The 17,661-nt window shown below is 33.1% G+C and overlaps 3 protein-coding genes across 3 annotated transcripts; 1 reads left to right on the top strand and 2 right to left on the bottom strand.

Moving 5' to 3' along the window:
- Positions 1 to 3,213: 3,213 nt before the first annotated feature.
- LOC115981405 (NAC domain-containing protein 41-like) lies at positions 3,214 to 4,877 on the bottom strand. The gene is made up of 2 exons (XM_031103540.1): positions 4,553 to 4,877; positions 3,214 to 3,332 (listed from the first exon to the last, which is right to left on the bottom strand). Exons 1-2 carry the CDS (start codon positions 4,875 to 4,877, stop codon positions 3,214 to 3,216), a joined length of 444 nt encoding a protein of 147 aa, XP_030959400.1.
- Positions 4,878 to 12,190: 7,313 nt separating this feature from the next.
- Positions 12,191 to 12,952, top strand: LOC115981406. The gene is made up of 2 exons (XM_031103542.1): positions 12,191 to 12,568; positions 12,626 to 12,952. The coding sequence occupies exons 1-2, from the start codon at positions 12,191 to 12,193 to the stop codon at positions 12,950 to 12,952; spliced, it is 705 nt and encodes a 234-aa protein (XP_030959402.1).
- A 612-nt stretch (positions 12,953 to 13,564) lies between these two features.
- On the bottom strand, positions 13,565 to 14,236 carry LOC115981407 (histone H3.3-like). Its single transcript, XM_031103543.1, has 3 exons — positions 14,104 to 14,236; positions 13,801 to 13,866; positions 13,565 to 13,711 (listed from the first exon to the last, which is right to left on the bottom strand). The coding sequence occupies exons 1-3, from the start codon at positions 14,173 to 14,175 to the stop codon at positions 13,565 to 13,567; spliced, it is 285 nt and encodes a 94-aa protein (XP_030959403.1). The 5' UTR covers positions 14,176 to 14,236.
- Positions 14,237 to 17,661: the final 3,425 nt, after the last annotated feature.

The following is a 17,661-nucleotide window of genomic DNA, read 5'->3' on the forward strand; positions in this document are numbered from 1 at the left end:
AGAAGTTAAGGTACAATACATTCCAGGTTGTTATTATGGTATGAAATTTTGTGGTATCATATGGAAGTTGTGGTATGATGGTATAGAAGTTGTGGTATTTATTCAATTCAGTTTGTATGGAACATTATTTATCCAAAACAGTTTGTATGGAACATTATTTGTCCAAATCAGATTATATGGAAGTTTTATTATTGTTGCTACAGATTGTGTCCAAGTAGATTTTTCCAATACAGAGTGTATGGAAGTTGTTATTGTGAAATGGTTGTTATGGTATGTGCAGGTAACTATATGGAAAATTATTTGTCCAAACCGGATTATATGGAAGTTTATTTATTGCTACTACAAATTGTGTCCAAGTAGATTTTTTCAATATAGACTGTATGGAAGTTGTTATTGTGAAATGGTTGTTATGGTATGCGTAGGTCATTGATAATTGATCAATACTTCTTTTATTATATGCCCAGAGACTAGTAGCATGACCAATACTTCTTTCATTGAATGGTTGTTATGGTATGCACTAAACAATACTCAATAATTGACCAATTCTTTGTTCATTGACACATTAAAACATTACATCAGTAGGCTAGTGCTATTACAATGTAAATTCATTAACACCATTTTCATAACTATCTCTACTAACCAATTAACTACTTTAGGGCAACAACCTCGGTCTCTCCACTCCAAAGAACTCAATTGAGCCAAAACACAACAACAACAACATAACAATAACAAAAAAGATCCATGACAAAATGCATGCAAACTTCCACATTCTCTGCTTCTCTTCAGCAAACATGGTCTTTTCCTTAACTTTTGCACAAATAGCTCGAGCAGAGAATGTGGAAGTTTGCATGCATTTTGTCATGGATCTTTTTTGTTATTGTTATGTTGTTGTTGTTGTGTTTTGGCTCAATTGAGTTCTTTGGAGTGGAGAGACCGAGGTTGTTGCCCTAAAGTAGTTAATTGGTTAGTAGAGATAGTTATGACAATGGTGTTAATGAATTTACATTGTAATAGCACTAGCCTACTGATGTAATGTTTTAATGTGTCAATGAACAAAGAATTGGTCAATTATTGAGTATTGTTTAGTGCATACTATAACAACCATTCAATGAAAGAAGTATTGGTCATGCTACTAGTCTCTGGGCATATAATAAAAGAAGTATTGATCAATTATCAATGACCTACGCATACCATAACAACCATTTCATAATAACAACTTCCATACAGTCTATATTGAAAAAATCTACTTGGACACAATTTGTAGTAGCAATAAATAAACTTCCATATAATCCGGTTTGGACAAATAATTTTCCATATAGTTATCTGCACATACCATGACAACCATTTCACAATAACAACTTCCATACACTCTGTATTGGAAAAATCTACTTGGACACAATCTGTAGCAACAATAATAAAACTTCCATATAATCTGATTTGGACAAATAATGTTCCATACAAACTGTTTTGGATAAATAATGTTCCATACAAACTGAATTGAATAAATACCACAACTTCTATACCATCATACCACAACTTCCATATGATACCACAAAATTTCATACCATAATAACAACCTGGAATGTATTGTACCTTAACTTCTAGTAAATTACAAAAAAGCACATTCCAAGATCAGCTATATATATATATATATGATAATTACAAAAAGGTGGTTGTTTTTTACACTAATTGATAATTACAAAAAGCCAACAGTGGTCTTCACAAAAAACACTAACTACAGGCCCACATGTTCCCACTAGCTTTACTCTCAATGCTGGCATGTGTACCCACTAGCTTCATTTCTTGCCTTTACTCTTTCCACCCACTGAATTCATTTTTGGTGGCCTTTGTGCAGCAAGCTGTCCTCTAGTCCTCACACCACCAGTGCTCCTACTTGTAAGTAAAGGCTACAAAAAAAAGAAAAAAAAAGATCCATTTGCTAACAAAATATTCCAGTTTACACAACCATCTAGGAAAGAGGTAACTCAACTAAGTTACCTGTGAAGAACTTGGTAGGGTATCCCAGGTCTCCCTAGGTGTGTGAAACTCTGGCTGTGAGGAAGAGAACCATCCTGCTCTCATGTGAGATGGCTTAGCTTGATTTCCTTGCTGTGAAGCTTGATTTCCTTTCTGTAAGGATGAAGGTTGAGTGGCAGACCTCATGTTATAATTCTGGGTAGGCTGCTAGAATGGTGGCTAGGTTGCAGCTTAAGGTGCAGATCCAAATCTGGTACTAGGTGTAGGCACCCCTCCCTTGCTTACAACAAAACCCAGTTTAAGTACATTAATACCTTTGTAAGTTTAAAAACAAGGTTTTTTTTTTTTTTTTTTTTTTTTTTTTGCCATTTAAATCTCAATTCCTTACAGCTTTTTCTCTTTCAAGCCTCTGTCTCCTTTGCCATGGTGTCTCCCCAGTGATGTCAGCCTTGCACCCTCTTGAGTTATGCCATTCCTTTTTGCATTTCCCACACCTTACAGGTCTGTTCAGTTTACTTGCTTTGTAAGGGTTCTTAGGCTCATCAGGAGCCCTTTTTCTTTGCTTGGGTGGCCTGCCTGGTGGTTTGTATATGTGAGGTGCTAGGGGAGCAGGCTGTCCAGTCTCAGCCCATTCTGACTGGCTAAGTATGGGAGGAAGTACCTCCTTGTATATCTCCATGTAAGTTTCTTTGTGGTAGCATGGGTGGGTGTAGGCTTCTGGTGTCTCAATGTTTGTATAAATGGCTGTTATGGCATGTTTGCATGAAATGCCATTTAAATCCCAATACCTACAGCTACATGTCTTCTTGACAAGATCAACTACATGCCTCTCATACTGACTAGCTACCTCATAAAGGAAATTGCCAGCTGGGGTAGCACTAAATGGCTTACTTTCAACTTTCAATTTCTCCAACTTATCTTGTATGCTTGGACACAACTTTCCAGCATACTTCTCTATCCCTTCACTTTTTGTGTAACGCCTAGTCATAAGTCTAACTCTAATCCACTCCAACATTGCCAAGATAGGCTTGTCCCTAGACTTCAATATCATTAAGTTAAAAGACTTACTCAAGTTATTTATCAAACAATCTGTTAAGGCCCCAAGAGTGAAGTGTGACCTTGTCCATTGTGCAGGTGCAATGTTTGCAAGATACTCATATGTCTTTTCATCCAAATCCTTTATGTATTGCGCATGCATCTCTCAAACTCCCTTATTGTTGTGGCAGCAACACACCTTCACAGTGCATCTTTCAGTTTCAATCCCTTGTGATCTACTTTGAAATTGTTGTAGATGTGTTTCACGCAGTATCTATGCTCCACAGTAGGGAATAGTGTCTCTATTGCAGGTATAAGCCCTTGTAAATAACCAAACAAACAAACAAAACATGTTAGAAGTGTGACCTTGTCCATTGTGCAGGTGCAATGTTTGCAAGATACTCATATGCCTTTTCATCCAAATCCTTTATGTACTGCGCATGCATCTCTCAAACTCCCTTATTGTTGTGGCAGCAACACATCTTCACAGTGCATCCTTCAGTTTCAATCCCTTGTGATCTATTTTGAAATTGTTGTAGATGTGTTTCACGCAGTATCTATGCTCCACAGTAGGGAATAGTGTCTCTATTGCAGGTATAAGCCCCTGTAAATAACCAAACAAACAAACAAAACATGTTAGTTCAGCAAACGAAGTAAACCATTCAAGTATAACTGAACAAAACTTGCATACCTTTTGCCTATTAGAAAAGAAGAACAACTAAAGCTCCTCTGGCTTCCCTATATCATCAGTAAAAATTTCCAAAAGCCATATCCAAGACTCCTTCTTTTTTTGTTCCACAACAGCCATGGCTATTGGAAAAATGTTGTCATTTGCATCCTTGGCAATGGCAGATAAGATTTGCCCTCAAAATCTGTGTTTTATGTGACAACCATCTAAATCTATAAATGACGTACATCCACCTAAAAATCCTACCTTCTGAGCATTAAACCTAACATACATCCTCTTAAATTTTGGCAAGGACTAATTGAATTCCAATTTAAAATCTAATTGTACTTTTTTTTTTCAGTTTTGCCTATTAATATATATATATAGATGAGTTTATGCAAAAATAAAAATAGAAAATAAAATAAACCATCACACATAGAATACAAAGATTTACGCGGTTTGATCTAAGGCTTACATCCATAGGCAATGTAGAGGAGAAATTTTTACTATCAAGATTGTGAGATGACAAAGGTTGAGTTAGGTTTTATGAATCCCATTAATTGTTTCTATCAAAATTGAACCCACCTCATAGTTCACTTTAAATTGTCACCTTATTTCTAATATTCCATATTTAGAAGTTTTTTTAGAAAGAAAAGGAAATTAGAGATGGTTAGTAAGTACCTTAGCGTGTTGTAGTAAGGACTCATCAAGGCTAATCTCATGCAATATCCAGCGATAGGGGTTGTTGTTGTCCTCGTCGTTGGACTTGGACTTGTCGGTCTTGACATTGGTTTTCTCATAATGGTAAGTCTTTTTGATTCCGATTCTTTTCTTTCGTTTGGTAAGCACAATAAAAAATATCGTTGGAATTACCGTCGCCTTTCCAACAACCTTTGCCGATGTTTCTCTTGCAACGGTTGGACTTGGAAGAGACCCTCTTCAATCTTGTGAAGAAGAACATCTCTTCTTTGTTTCGTATACAGTTATTAGCTTTTTCCATCTTCTCCCAAATCTGCCATGGTTCTTCAGTGCCGTAAAGATCGCGCTCAGGGATTACTTCAGGGCATTTACAGTCGGAAATTTCCGTGGCCTTAGGATGAAGATAATGAATCACTAGCACTTCGTCTAGTGGATCAAACACGAACCCGCCTGGCCATTCAAGCGTCGACGAGGATGAAGATGATGATGCAGCTGCCATTATTGTTTGATTCTTGCTCTCTGTGTTTCTACAAATGTGCTTTGTGTGAGCGTAGGATAGGTTTAACACGGTATTTATATATATATTTTGCAACTCCTTTTCTGTACAGATACGGATTCCTTGCCAAAAAAGAAAAAAAAAAGTGACACTTGAGTCAGCCCTAAATCTTGACTGACTTTAATTAGAGTTTGAAAGGTATACGATTTGTCACATATCCCACGACACATACCCTTAAACCTACAATATATTAATTCATTATTAAATCTTTTTTATTTTTATTATTAAATATATTTAAGCATTTATTTTTTTGGATCTTGCATGAGCCTTCTTTGAAGGAATCTTTTGCATGGGGAATGTTTTATGCAAATGCTATGGTAAACTTTCTCTTTCTTTCCTTTATTAGGGTTGCTCAGTTTTGTTTTTTTGCTTTTGAAATCTTCATATTTATTATCTTTGCAAACTATATATATAAAGATCTAAATTATTTCTTTTTGAAATTCTAGAATTAAAATTTTTTTTGAGGAAAAGAATTTAAAATATTTAATAGAAGGATTTAAATAATATTATGTTATAGCCTGGAGAAGAAGTTAGATATCATTTATGCGTGGTAGAATTATTCTTATTATTTTCTTTATAGATTTTTTTTTTTTGGCCCTATTTCTCGGTCTTAATGTTTAAGATTATGTTCTTGGATAAACTCATTATTAATGTTAGATATACTCACAACAATAACACAAATTAGAATAATGCTTAAGAGCTTATTTGAAAAACACAATTGATTCAAAATCAATACATAAGCTGCATTTGCTTACATCTCATGAAATTTAACTCTCTAAATTTTCTAAACTAAATGCTTCCCTAACTCATTCAACCAAATATATATCCAGAACTCCAAAAATATCTTGTTTAACAAAAACGTAAGCATAAATGATGCATTCGACTGGGAAATAATGAACCCAAAAAGGTCAACATATTTTGCACTCTATCACATTGTTTTCTGAAGTCAAATTATTCAAATAAACCACAAAATGGACCCAAAAAGACGATTGATTTTTATGTATAGGACTTATATTGATTATTTTATTGCTTACCCAATACAATTTGCAATCTGCAATCTTTTTTTCTTTTTTTTTTTCCTGAGAAATAAGTAAATCCATATTATTAAGTTAAAGCAAAAAAAATCAGAAAAGAATACATCCTCTAAATCACTAAGTAGTTCTTCTACCCATACATCAAAATCTGCAGATGAAACTACATTCCTAGCTAAGGCATGAGCCAACTTATTATTATTTATTTATTTATTTATTCAGATCTCACTCAATAGCTAGGTTTATTAAACAGGATGTTGGTTGGTTTCTTGGATTCTATTAGTTACATCCATGTAAATTTTACTAACAGATCATGTAATCTATGTTTAAATGATAGAATTTAATATTTAAATTTATTAATTCCCCATTATTAAATAGGCTCTAGATTTTTCAATTAATAAGCTTCTAGCTTGTACATAGTTTTTAACTTACTGATGTAATCTATGGTTTACGGGTCACATCCATTCAAATTTATTTATTTAGTTTTTAAAGAAAATCCATATCTAATTCAATTTCTTAATTATAGCTATAGAAATCAAATAATTCTTCTTAATTATAGTTACAGAAATCAATTAATTCTTCTTAATTCTTACCTTTATAAAGCAAAATTACATTTGATTCTCAAAAAAAGGAGTAAAATTACATTTACAACAACAAAATGAGCTCGTCTTTTAGATAGAAAAAAGAAGAATAAATATCCTCTCTCTCTCTCTCTCTATATATATATATATATATAATTTCTTTGAGAATAAAACATACCATTTCTATCAAATAAAACTATATATATATATATATATATATATATATAATTTCTTTGAGAATAAAACATATCATTTCTATCTAATAAAATTTGAGACACATAAAAAGAAAGAAAAGTAAAATATAATTCTGGTTATTAACTTTACCAAAAGTTTTTTTTTTTATCCCTAAACTTTAAAAAATTCATTTTTCATCTCAAATAACTATTGAAAATTTCATTTTTTGTCCCTAAACTTTTGAAAATATTTTACTTTTTAACCTTAAACTTTACCTAAAGTTTTTTTTTTTTTTTTTTTTTTTTTTTTTTTTTTTTTTCGTTCTTAAACTATTGAAAAAGTTATTTTTTTATTCCTATTTCTCTCTCCAAATTATTAAAAAAAAAAAAAAAACTTTTTAAAGTTTAGGAAGAAAAATAAACTTTTAGTAAGGTATAGAGATTAAAATAATATTTTACCCATGAAAGAAACATTCAAAGTTACCATAAGTCAAGAAGGTTCTAATAATATTCTACTATATAGATAAGTTTTTTAAAAAGGAAAGAAAAAGAAAGAAGTAAATTAGAAATGGTTAATTAGTATATATCTTTGTTTGTTGTAGTGATGATCTTGTCAAGGCTAATTAAGCTCATGCAAGATTTAGTGCCAGTGGCGGTAGTTGAACTTGATATTGTTTATGTATCATGATTGAGTTATGGTTCTTCTTGTAACATAATATAAGTCTTTTTGGGTAGTCCAATTCTTTTGTTTTCAACCCTATCAAAAATATCACTAGAATTACTATCACCTCTTCAAACTTGTGAACAACAACATCTTCTTCCAACAATTTAATTTATAAAGGGTTCAAAACATGTTTAATTAATTTTGAATATTTGTGAAACTTTTTAAATATTATTATAAACCTAGAAATCTTGAATTATGAAGTTTTTGTAATAAAAGAGTATTACATAAATAATTTTTTTAAAAAGAAAACTTTTGCCAATAACATGAGTGATTCGGATAATAACTTATTTGTTAGCTTCTTTTTCTCAATTTATTTAGACAAAATTTTTTAAAATTTCATTAAAAAATTAAAGATATAAAGAGGATAACAATTAACATACTAACTTCATGTCAATAAATACAATTTAGCTAACGAGAAAAATTCTTATTTTATGTATGAGTGTGTGAGAATGACAATTATATGTTGCATCACATGATTCAAGTACTTAGATAAGGATCATTATACAAACAAATAGTTGGTATTTTATATAACATTTATTCATAATAATTGGTATTTTAAGTAAAATTTTTTTATAATGTCTTTCTCAATTAACAAAATAAAACATACTCTTTATCACTTTGAAATGGTGGAGGAAACCAAAGATTAATAATACCTTGCATTCACACAACCATTGTACGAAATTTCTATCATCTTTAGATACAGAATTTAGTAACAAATGGGCATTTTAATTTCCTAATTATGTTGTTTTTTTTTTGTAATCAATATTTGCAATCCAATTTTTCTATATATAAAAACGGATCTTCCTATATTTTTTAAATCAAAACCCAACCAAAAGTATATTTTAAAAAATCATGAATTTTATCTTGATTTTCTCACTCTTTCCCTCTATGTAATTCTCTCTCTTATGTTTTTTGCTATAGAGTTTTTTTTACTACTATAAATAAATTCACAATTTTTGCCACTCCTCTCTTACGCAATAGATTGTGATTGGTTATTTATTACTTTTATATAAACTCACTATTTTTTCTCTGCTAATCACACTCATCCACATAGAGAATTGTAACAAAAGTTATGCATTTTTCACTTTATTGTCAACTATGCTTGCTTTTGGTGCTCCAAATTCCTTGTTCGCATGATTTAAATTTTGCATGCCAATGTTTGAGTTCTTTTCAGAATGTTTTAGAAAAGCACCCGATAAGTAATCCGCATCATGTGGTGTACTGGTGTCTTTTTTTATTTTTTATTTTTATTATTATTATTTATCTTTGCATGGTGGGGATTGACAGCCATAACTGGTTACCACGATCTCAATGTTTTCGACCTGGTGCAGATCGATCCCTCAAGGCCAATAGCTTATTCGATGCGACAACTCGCCAATGGGATAGAGGACGGATCCAATCCTTGTTCTATAACTCCACCTGAGATGACATTTTGGGTATCAAACTTGTAAAAACTATGTTAAGAAGAAGCCTAAAGCTAAAGGTGAAGGTGAAGAAGGGTAAAGTAGAATTCAAGAAAGCAAGTAAGTCTGGTTTGAAGACAAGCATTGCACAGATAAAGCATCAGAAGAGGCTTAAGGTGTGGCTGAAGAGGCTACTTGAGGCATTGAGTAGTTAAGTGGCATGTGCATTACACGTGTGTGAAACTAGTCAGTTAGTTGGTTAGAGGGGGAGTGACACTTGGCATAATTTTATTGGAGGAGAATTTTTAGGAATTCTGTTAGGAGTTGGTTAGAATTTTTTCCGCGCTTTTTCTCTCCTTTCTGATTTGTAATTGCTTGTATAAATACAAGCTTATTATGTAAATTAGGTAGTTTTTGTAATTGATACATCAGAGCAATAAGATTTTCTTTCCTCAGTCAGAACTTTCTCTCTCTGTTTCTCGAACTTTCTTGAACTTTCTACAATTTTCTTTCTTGATCTGTGATTTCTTGCTTTAGCTTGTGTTTTTAAGACACTACCTCCCGGCATAAACTCTATTGGATGGAAAATAAGCAAAAACTCTTTTCGGTGAAAACAGCGTACCAGCTGGTTCTCCGCCTACACAGTCCATCCTTAGGAGAGCATTCCCTAGCTCATCAAGATAGAAGTTTTTGGAAGAAATTGTGGTCGCTGCACACTCCACCAATGGTTCTAAATTTCCTATGGAGGGCTTGCTCTGACATTCTCCCTACTCATGTGAACCTTCTGCGACGAAAGATTCAAATCGACCCACAGTGCTCTCTTTGTGGACAAAGCGACACCATATTCTGTGGGAATGTCCATTTGCTCGCAATGTCTGGGCGTTGGCTCGTGGGAAAGAGTGGCTAGTTTCTACCTTCTTGCTAGAGCTATGGTTGAAAGGGCTTGATGTAAAGGAATTGGAGAACTGGGCAATGATTGCGTGGTCACTATGGAATGCTAGAAATCGATTTCACTTTGAGCATGTTCAAATTCACCCCACTGTCATTCTAAGAGTGGCAACTTCGTTACTCGAAGAATACCAACGGCTGGCCTTGGCGGGACTCAATCTATGAGCTTTGGTCTCTCCTTTTTTTTTTCTTTTTTCTTTTTTGCTTCTCCTGGGGTTGCATTCCATTGTGTTGGCTTTCCTTGTACAACCTCCAGGTGTAGGAACATGTATTCTTTTTTTTTGAGAAACAAACACATACACACAAGGAAGAGGAAAAATGGTTCTAACACAAAGGTACACCACAACTCTACTCAACATATATTCTGTTTTCCTCTTTTCAATATAATTCTATCATTTGAAGTAAAAAAAAAAAAATTCCTTTTTGAAAATTTAAATTTTAAAATATTTAATCAGGGTTTAAATAATATGTTATAGCCCTAAGTAGAAGTTAGATATCATTGATGGTAGAATCATTCTTATTATTTTCTTTATAGAAATGATAGTATTTTTGGGTTTTTTCCCCCTATTTCTTGGTTTTTAATGTTTTAAGATTATGTTCCTGACCCATAAAAAAAATATATATATATATATTTATATTTATATATTCTTGACATATTAGGGTATTTTTGAAATGATTTTTCAGGTTTTAAAAACTATTGAGTTTGGTTTAAGTTTAAGTTCTTGACATTCTTTCTTTGTATCTTCTTTTTTTTCTTTTCTTTTTTATTTTCTATATTATTTTCTAAATTATAACGAAATATTTATACGTTATTTTTATTTTATTACTAAATTGTACCTCATTTAGTTCCTATTGTTTCAAAAATTAAACCTTATAATATCAAAAGTAACAAATTAAAATATGAAGTTTGCATATAAATCAATGGTTTAATTTATTATTATTTGAAATCTTTTAATTTATAATCTTTGCAATCTATAAGGACTAATTTTATTCTTTTCTGAAATTTTAGAATTTAATTTGTTATCCCTCCTTATTATAGGGTTTATATGTATTTTTTCTTACCCTCTTGACATATTGTTTTCTTTCCTTCTTGATATATATATATATATATATATATCTTCTTTTTTGTTTTCCCTATATTATTTTCTTTATTATGACTATTATCTAGGGTTTGGATTAAGGTTATGAGCTTGACATTGTTATATTTTTATTTTGCAGATAAAAGATTTGGTAGTTTGTTGGAAATGAGAGATAACCCCACATACAGATGTGTCAAGTCCAGCTACAGATTTGATGTTATATTATTGGATAGATTCAGGAGAAATATCATTAGATCCCCTGATTAGCTGGTCCGTTATGCTACATTTGTAATCTCTCCATAGTGAAACTATTTCTTTGATGTTGATTGTGCGTAAATGTAGGCCTAAGGCCAAAACCATGTAAATCTTTGTGTTTTATGTATGATTGTTTATTTTATTTCTATTTTAATTTTCCATCGTACCACTATTATTAGATACGTTCATCACAATAATATTAAAAAAATAATAATGGTCAAGATTAAAGAGAAAAGGTAATAAAATAATTATATCATTGGAAGAAATGGGAGGTTCTTTGCAAGCCAAAATTAGAGGGAAGGATGGGGTTCAAAGACCTGGGGAGGTTTAATGATGCAATGTTGACAAAACAAGTTTGGAGGTTGTTAAAGGACCAATCATCATTGTTTTATAGGGTGTTTAAAGCAAAGTATTTTCCAAGGGGGTCAATCTTTGAAGCATTAGCAGCCACGGGATCTTATGCTTGGCAAAGCATCCTCAAATCGAGGAAGGTGATATCTTTGGGCATGAGGTGGAAAATAGGTAATGGCAGGAGCATAGACATATATAAGGATAACTGGTTGCCAAGGAAGGGATCAACAAAAATTGTCTCGCCACGAAGGCCAGAGTTGGATAGTGCCCAGGTTGCTGCTCTCATCAACCCGTCTACACATTCGTGGGATCAGAACATGGTTGACCAGAATTTCTTACTTTTTGAGGCAAACCGGATCAAAGCCATTCCCCTGTGTTGGACAGATCAATGCGATAGAATTATTTGGCCTGATAGTCCAGATGGGAATTACTAAGTCAAGGCTGGTTATCAAAAATTACGTGAGGAAGCAGATGCTAGTAATGCCTCAAGTTCAGACCCAACGCAACATAAGTCTTTTTGGAAAAAGGTTTGGAAGCTTCAGGTGCCTAATAAAATAAAAAAAATTTCTATGGCGTGTTTGTTCAAATGCTTTGCCAACAAAGGAGAATCTGAAGAAACGAAAAATCATAGACGATGCACGTTGCAACGCCTGCCTAACGGAGCAAGAATCCATACTCCATGTGTTATGGGAGTGCGAGTAGCTCAGTCACATGTGGGCCCCCTGTTTCAGCTGGGTCCGAACAGAGCACCCTGGTATTCGTGACATGCAAGACTTGATAAATATGGTTGGACAACAGGTTCAGAGGTTGGAGTTGTTCGGAGTGGTGGCATGGTTCTCATGGAGTCACAGGAATAGATTGAGATTAAACGAGAAGGGTTTGCCAAGTGAAAAAATTTTCGAAGTTGCAAAAATTTACCTCTCGGACTATCAAGCTAAATGTCTGACGTCCAGAATGAAGCAACCTAAGGAAAACACTAAATGGCAACCTCCAGTGGAAGGCATTTATAAGACGAACTATGATGGGGTTGTTTTCACCGAGTCAGGGGAAGCGGGGATTGGAGTTATTGTAAGAGATGCAAGGGGGGAGGTGATCGCTGCCTTAGCTGAAAAAATATTATACCCGGGTTAAGTGGAATTGTTGGAGGCTTTAGCTGCACGAAGAACAGCAAAATTTGCTATGGAGTTGGGATTATCTTCCTCAATACTAGAAGGCGACTCTGAGGTGGTTTACAGGGCGTTGCAGGCTTCAAATTGGCGTCACTCATCCATTGGTGAAATTGTAAAAGACACAGTGTCTATGGTAGGTTCGCTTAGAACCTTTTCTTTCTCTCACACTAGGCGGCAGGGCAATAATGCAGCTCATGCTTTGGCCAAGAGAGCAATTGTTTCTTTTCCTTTATTAGTCTGGGTGGAGTATGTTCCACTAGATGTTAGTCTATTTGTAATTTCTGATTTGTCATTTGATGAATAAGATCGCCCAGACGGGATTCTAAAAAAAAAAAAAAAAAAAACAAAAATAAAAAACTACGTTTTGTGGTGTCCATTTGACATTCTATCCTCGATTTTTTAATTAATCTAAGATAAGAGTCCAAAATCCATTAACAAAGAAATCGAAAAACCAAAATTTGGAAATTTATTCCTATATTACCTATAATGAGGATTTCTCTCTTTGACCTAAAATTTAGGATTTTCTTTCCTTCACATTCATATTTTTTACTCTCTAAAATTTAGTCATTTTTATTCCTTTTTCATCCGAATAAAAGTAAAGAGAGGTACTACATTCACAACATTTTCAACAAACATTTTCACCCCCAATTTAAAAAATAAAGGCAAAAACCACATTTTCATCCCTACATTCTCACGTGATTCTTACTTTGGTCCCTATTTTTTATTTTCACCACTTTTAGTCTCTATTTAGAAAAACGCGTCTCGTTTTAGTCCTTTCCGTTAGTGCCCTAACGGCAAAGTCCTACGTGGCAGACGAAACTATTAAAATAATAATAATAAAATCCATTCGGGAAACAAAGAGAATTTCATATAAGAACAACAATTCGCACAAAGAGAGCAAGAGAAACACATAAGATCAATTTTCTCGACAACCAAATAGAGGTGAAGGATATAAACAAACCTTGAAGTCTTGTGCGATTTCACGAACAAGATGTTGGAAGGGCAACTTGTGGATCAAAAGCTTGGTACTCTTTTGGTACTTATGGATTTCATTGTTTAAAATCTAGAAGAAAATTAGGGTTTCGAAAGAAAATAAACGATCTAATTACAAAAGTTTGAATTTTTCGAAAAAAATAATTACTGAAGAGCAACAGTACCGAGAGGATAACGATGGGGCTTCTTCACGCTGCCAGTTGTGGGTGCAGATTTCCTTGCAGCCTTCACAAAATTAACAAAAATAAAGTCAAATTCAGAACCCTAATTTCATATTTATATGATTCTCGGAATTAAATTCAAGAACAATTCCAAAACCCTAAGTCATGTTTGTTTCCAAAGAAAGTTCACTAAAAGAGAGAGAAATTAAGCAATTTTATTTTCCTAGAGAGAAAATCAAAAGAGTTATTTTCAATTGAAAGAAAGAATTGGACTAAGAAGAAAACCCTAAAAGAAACACACCTTAGTGGCAAGCTGCTTCCTTGGAGCCTTTCCTCCGGTGGACTTGCGAGCAGTCTGCTTGGTACGAGCCATCTCTCTTCAGATCGGAATCAGAGAACGAAAAGCGAAGAAGAAGAAGTTAGGGCTTTGATTTTCTGAGAGAATTTGAGATTTGGATGTGAATGTGGGATTCGATGAAAATAATTCGTCTTCTTCTTTATACTGCAATTTATGTCAACTTTATCATATAGCATGAATTTTTGAAGCCTTCTAACCATTTCAGACGAGAGTAATGAACACTTCAGCAAATTTATTAAAAGTAATGTCTAATAAACACAGCTTGTTCGAATTTTTTGGATTTTAATTTTGTATTCTTAAATCTGGGTTTGTGTTCTTGTTGCTCTTGTTTAAGACACACTTAGATCTCAATTCATGTGATTTTTGGTTTTTATTTCTTTTTTTTAATTTTTTAATTTAGTTAAAATTAATAAATTAATTTTTTTAATTTAGATGCTGACGTGGCATTTTTTAATGCCAAAATAAAATTTATTATTATTATTTTAATAGTTCCTTCTGCCACGTAAGACTTTGTTGTTAGGGCACTGACGGAAAGGACTAGAACGAGACACATTTTTCTAAATAGGGACTAAAAGCGGTGAAAATAAAAGATAGGGACCAAAGTGAGAATCGCGTGAAAATGTAGGAACGAAAATGTAGTTTTTGCCAAAAATAAAAAACTAAGAGAACTCCTAAAATTTAACATTCTTTCCCCTCATGTTTGTCTTATTTTCCTACCCAAAATTTTCTCTATATCACTATACCATTTTTAAACACATGTTCAAAAAAGAAATTACACCTGTAAAAAAAAAAAAATTATAGTTATTACTTATGTGTACATTTTTAGACCCCTTAAAACACAAGTTGTCTAACCTAGTTATTTAGTTATGTGATTACTTAGATAAATTATCTAGATCAAGGTTGACACAAGAAAATCATATCATATAAATAATGCGAAAATATAAAGAATGCACGATATGATAACCTAGGAAAACCAAACCGATAAAAAACCTGAGGATGATTTAACCTAACTATTCTCAAGATAAAATAGATTCACTATGAAAGAATTGAAGTTTGTACAATAGAACTTAGACCACTAACATCCTATTGCTACCTCGAGTAGAAAACTTACTACCACGACCACGTGACAACTCCGAGTCCATATGGACTACTTCTTTCCTTGATCCACTGCAACCACAAGTACTCCCACTTGTGACTTTGAGACTCTACTCAAAGATTTCAGATCATTTTTAAGTTCTTTATGCAGCAACTGAAGCGATCACCAAGTTCTTGACATGAATCTTGATTTTGATAACCCTAAGTGTGTATGAAGGTAAACACCTCTAGATCTCACAAGAGATTCAACACACAGCACATCAAAAAGACTTCTAAAACGTAGCTAGGGTATTTCCTTTTATACTTGGAGTAAAACATAAAACCCTATATGTCACATGAGCTTGAGCTGAATTGGAAATTCTGCAGAAAAATAAATATGCACGAGATTCAATCGATCGAGTTTAATTTTCGATCGATTGAGCCTTGCAGATTTAGTCTAATAAATTCTACAATCACTCAATTCCAATTTTACAAATAAACACAATTTGAGCAGCCTAAACCTAGACTCTAATGTTTTTATCATGGTTTGCCAACATATTACAAAATAAAGTTCTAATACATTAGTTCCTAAAGTCTTAGAACCTAACATTATGTTTAAAATTTATTCTTTTTATTTGTTTGAAAAAAAAAATATTTTCAAATTATAATAGATGCGAATTATTAAAATTTACCAAAAAAAAAAAAAAAGGCTTCTAAGCACGCATAATACACGCATGCTTAGAGGCTAATAACTATATAAAATTATCTTGAGTTATCTAAACTTTTCTGGCGGGGTGGAACTCCACTATGGTGGGGGCCATAACCCTCCAAAATTTAAAAATCCTTTTTATAATATAGATAACAATGAAATAAGAGATTTGAGGTTTGATTCCCTCCAACATTAAAAATTAATTAAGTATTTTAATTTGATGATAAAGAGCAATTATTAAGAGCGAATGCTTAAAACTTTTTATAAAAAAAATTATGAGACAATTTGTAGGGACACGATTTTAGTTGACTCGGTCCTGGATGGTCAGGCCTTGGCCCAAAAGGTCCCACACAATGAATTTTTGTAGAGTGTGGGTTGAAGAACTCGGTTCCAGTTGGATTAAACGGTTCGTTGCATGGACTCAGGAGATATAGAAACACGAATGAAGAAAGTGGATGTGAATGGGGGAATTTTATTCATGGGCATGTATGCGTACAATGAACCTTTGCTCTTCTGTTCCCTCTCTCCGTTTTTTTTCTCTGTCTCCGTTCTCTTGAGGGACTCCTACATATTATATAGGCCCTCTTTTATCATCTGGGCCTTACACTTGTTGATCATCCAAACCCCTACTTGAGCACCTGTCCCATCAGACACCCTTACCAGTTCTTTGTGAGTTGCAGTGACCAAGGTAGCACTGTTCAGGGGTCTTCTCTTCATTAATGCAGTCAGGAGAGTAGCTGTGGTGCATTTAATGTGGTGGTGACAGCCTTTGTTGGGATATTTTGGGTCTCATTTCTTTTTACGTGCTTGGAGTGAGGACTACAGTAGCTAGGATGCATCTTTGACTTGGACTTTGGAACGTCCGAGGAGGAATTACTCCTCGGACGTGTTCTCCTTGCTCCAGTGGGCCTGAGTAAGGATTCTGGGCCGCGATGTCTCCTCGGACAGAATGGTCCTCGGACGGGCCCAAGGCCCAGCCAACCTATTATTCTGGGCCGGTCCCCACACAATTAATTTAAATATTTAACCTATGAAAATATTTAGTTAGAACAATGGTGCTCTTAAGAAAATAAAAGAAAAAAGTATTAAATCTTATAGTTTCAAAAATTAACAAATTAAACGCTAGTCCACTATGTTTAATATAAGTAGAGGATTTAATTTATTATCTTTTGGAATCTTATGATTTAATTTGTTACTTTTCAAAATTTCAAGATTTAATTTGTTACTTTTAGAAACTATATTGTTTAATTTATTACAAGCTTAAAATGAAATTTTCCAAAAAAGAATTAGCCAATTGGTCAAGCTCAAGCAGTTATAGCTAGAGACAAGGTGATTTTTTTTTTTTCAATTTCATTTATTGTAAAATTTGTTCTTGTTTCTATTGAAGTTTACATCATCCATTTCTTTGAAGACTTCATTGGTTCCACTAAAATTTTATTATTCACTTTGGTAGAAAATTTTATAATTTATATTGAAAATGAAAACTTTCAAGTTTCACTATGGAGATTGTAAAGATAAACTTTGTTCTATAAATTTTATTATCCATTTCTTTGAAGGCTTCATTGCCCCTTTACTCTACTTCAAGTCACGATTTTAGTGTAAAAAAAAATGTGTATACGATTGTGAGCAACAACCATTGTGAAATAAACATTGCTTATTATTAAAATGATCAAAACTTGGCAATAATGACATTAAATTATTTTATATGCTTTGTACAC

Source organism: Quercus lobata, chromosome 3 (genome assembly GCF_001633185.2).
Source record: "Quercus lobata isolate SW786 chromosome 3, ValleyOak3.0 Primary Assembly, whole genome shotgun sequence".
NCBI lineage: Eukaryota > Viridiplantae > Streptophyta > Magnoliopsida > Fagales > Fagaceae > Quercus > Quercus lobata.

What these genes read in the sequence shown, in the direction of transcription:
- LOC115981405 (XM_031103540.1), bottom strand. Translation starts at nt 4,877, where the DNA reads ATGGCAGCTGCATCATCATCTTCATCCTCGTCGACGCTTGAATGGCCA. An exon ending in AGGTTGTTGGAAAGGCGACG is followed by an intron (nt 3,333 to 4,552) that starts GTAATTCCAACG and finishes GTTATTTACAAG; the next exon opens with GGCTTATACCTGCAATAGAG.
- LOC115981406 (XM_031103542.1), top strand. Translation starts at nt 12,191, where the DNA reads ATGTGGGCCCCCTGTTTCAGCTGGGTCCGAACAGAGCACCCTGGTATT. An exon ending in TAAGAGATGCAAGGGGGGAG is followed by an intron (nt 12,569 to 12,625) that starts GTGATCGCTGCC and finishes GAATTGTTGGAG; the next exon opens with GCTTTAGCTGCACGAAGAAC.
- LOC115981407 (XM_031103543.1), bottom strand. Translation starts at nt 14,175, where the DNA reads ATGGCTCGTACCAAGCAGACTGCTCGCAAGTCCACCGGAGGAAAGGCT. An exon ending in GGAAGCAGCTTGCCACTAAG is followed by an intron (nt 13,867 to 14,103) that starts GTGTGTTTCTTT and finishes AATTTTGTGAAG; the next exon opens with GCTGCAAGGAAATCTGCACC. An exon ending in ATCGTTATCCTCTCGGTACT is followed by an intron (nt 13,712 to 13,800) that starts GTTGCTCTTCAG and finishes ATTTTCTTCTAG; the next exon opens with ATTTTAAACAATGAAATCCA.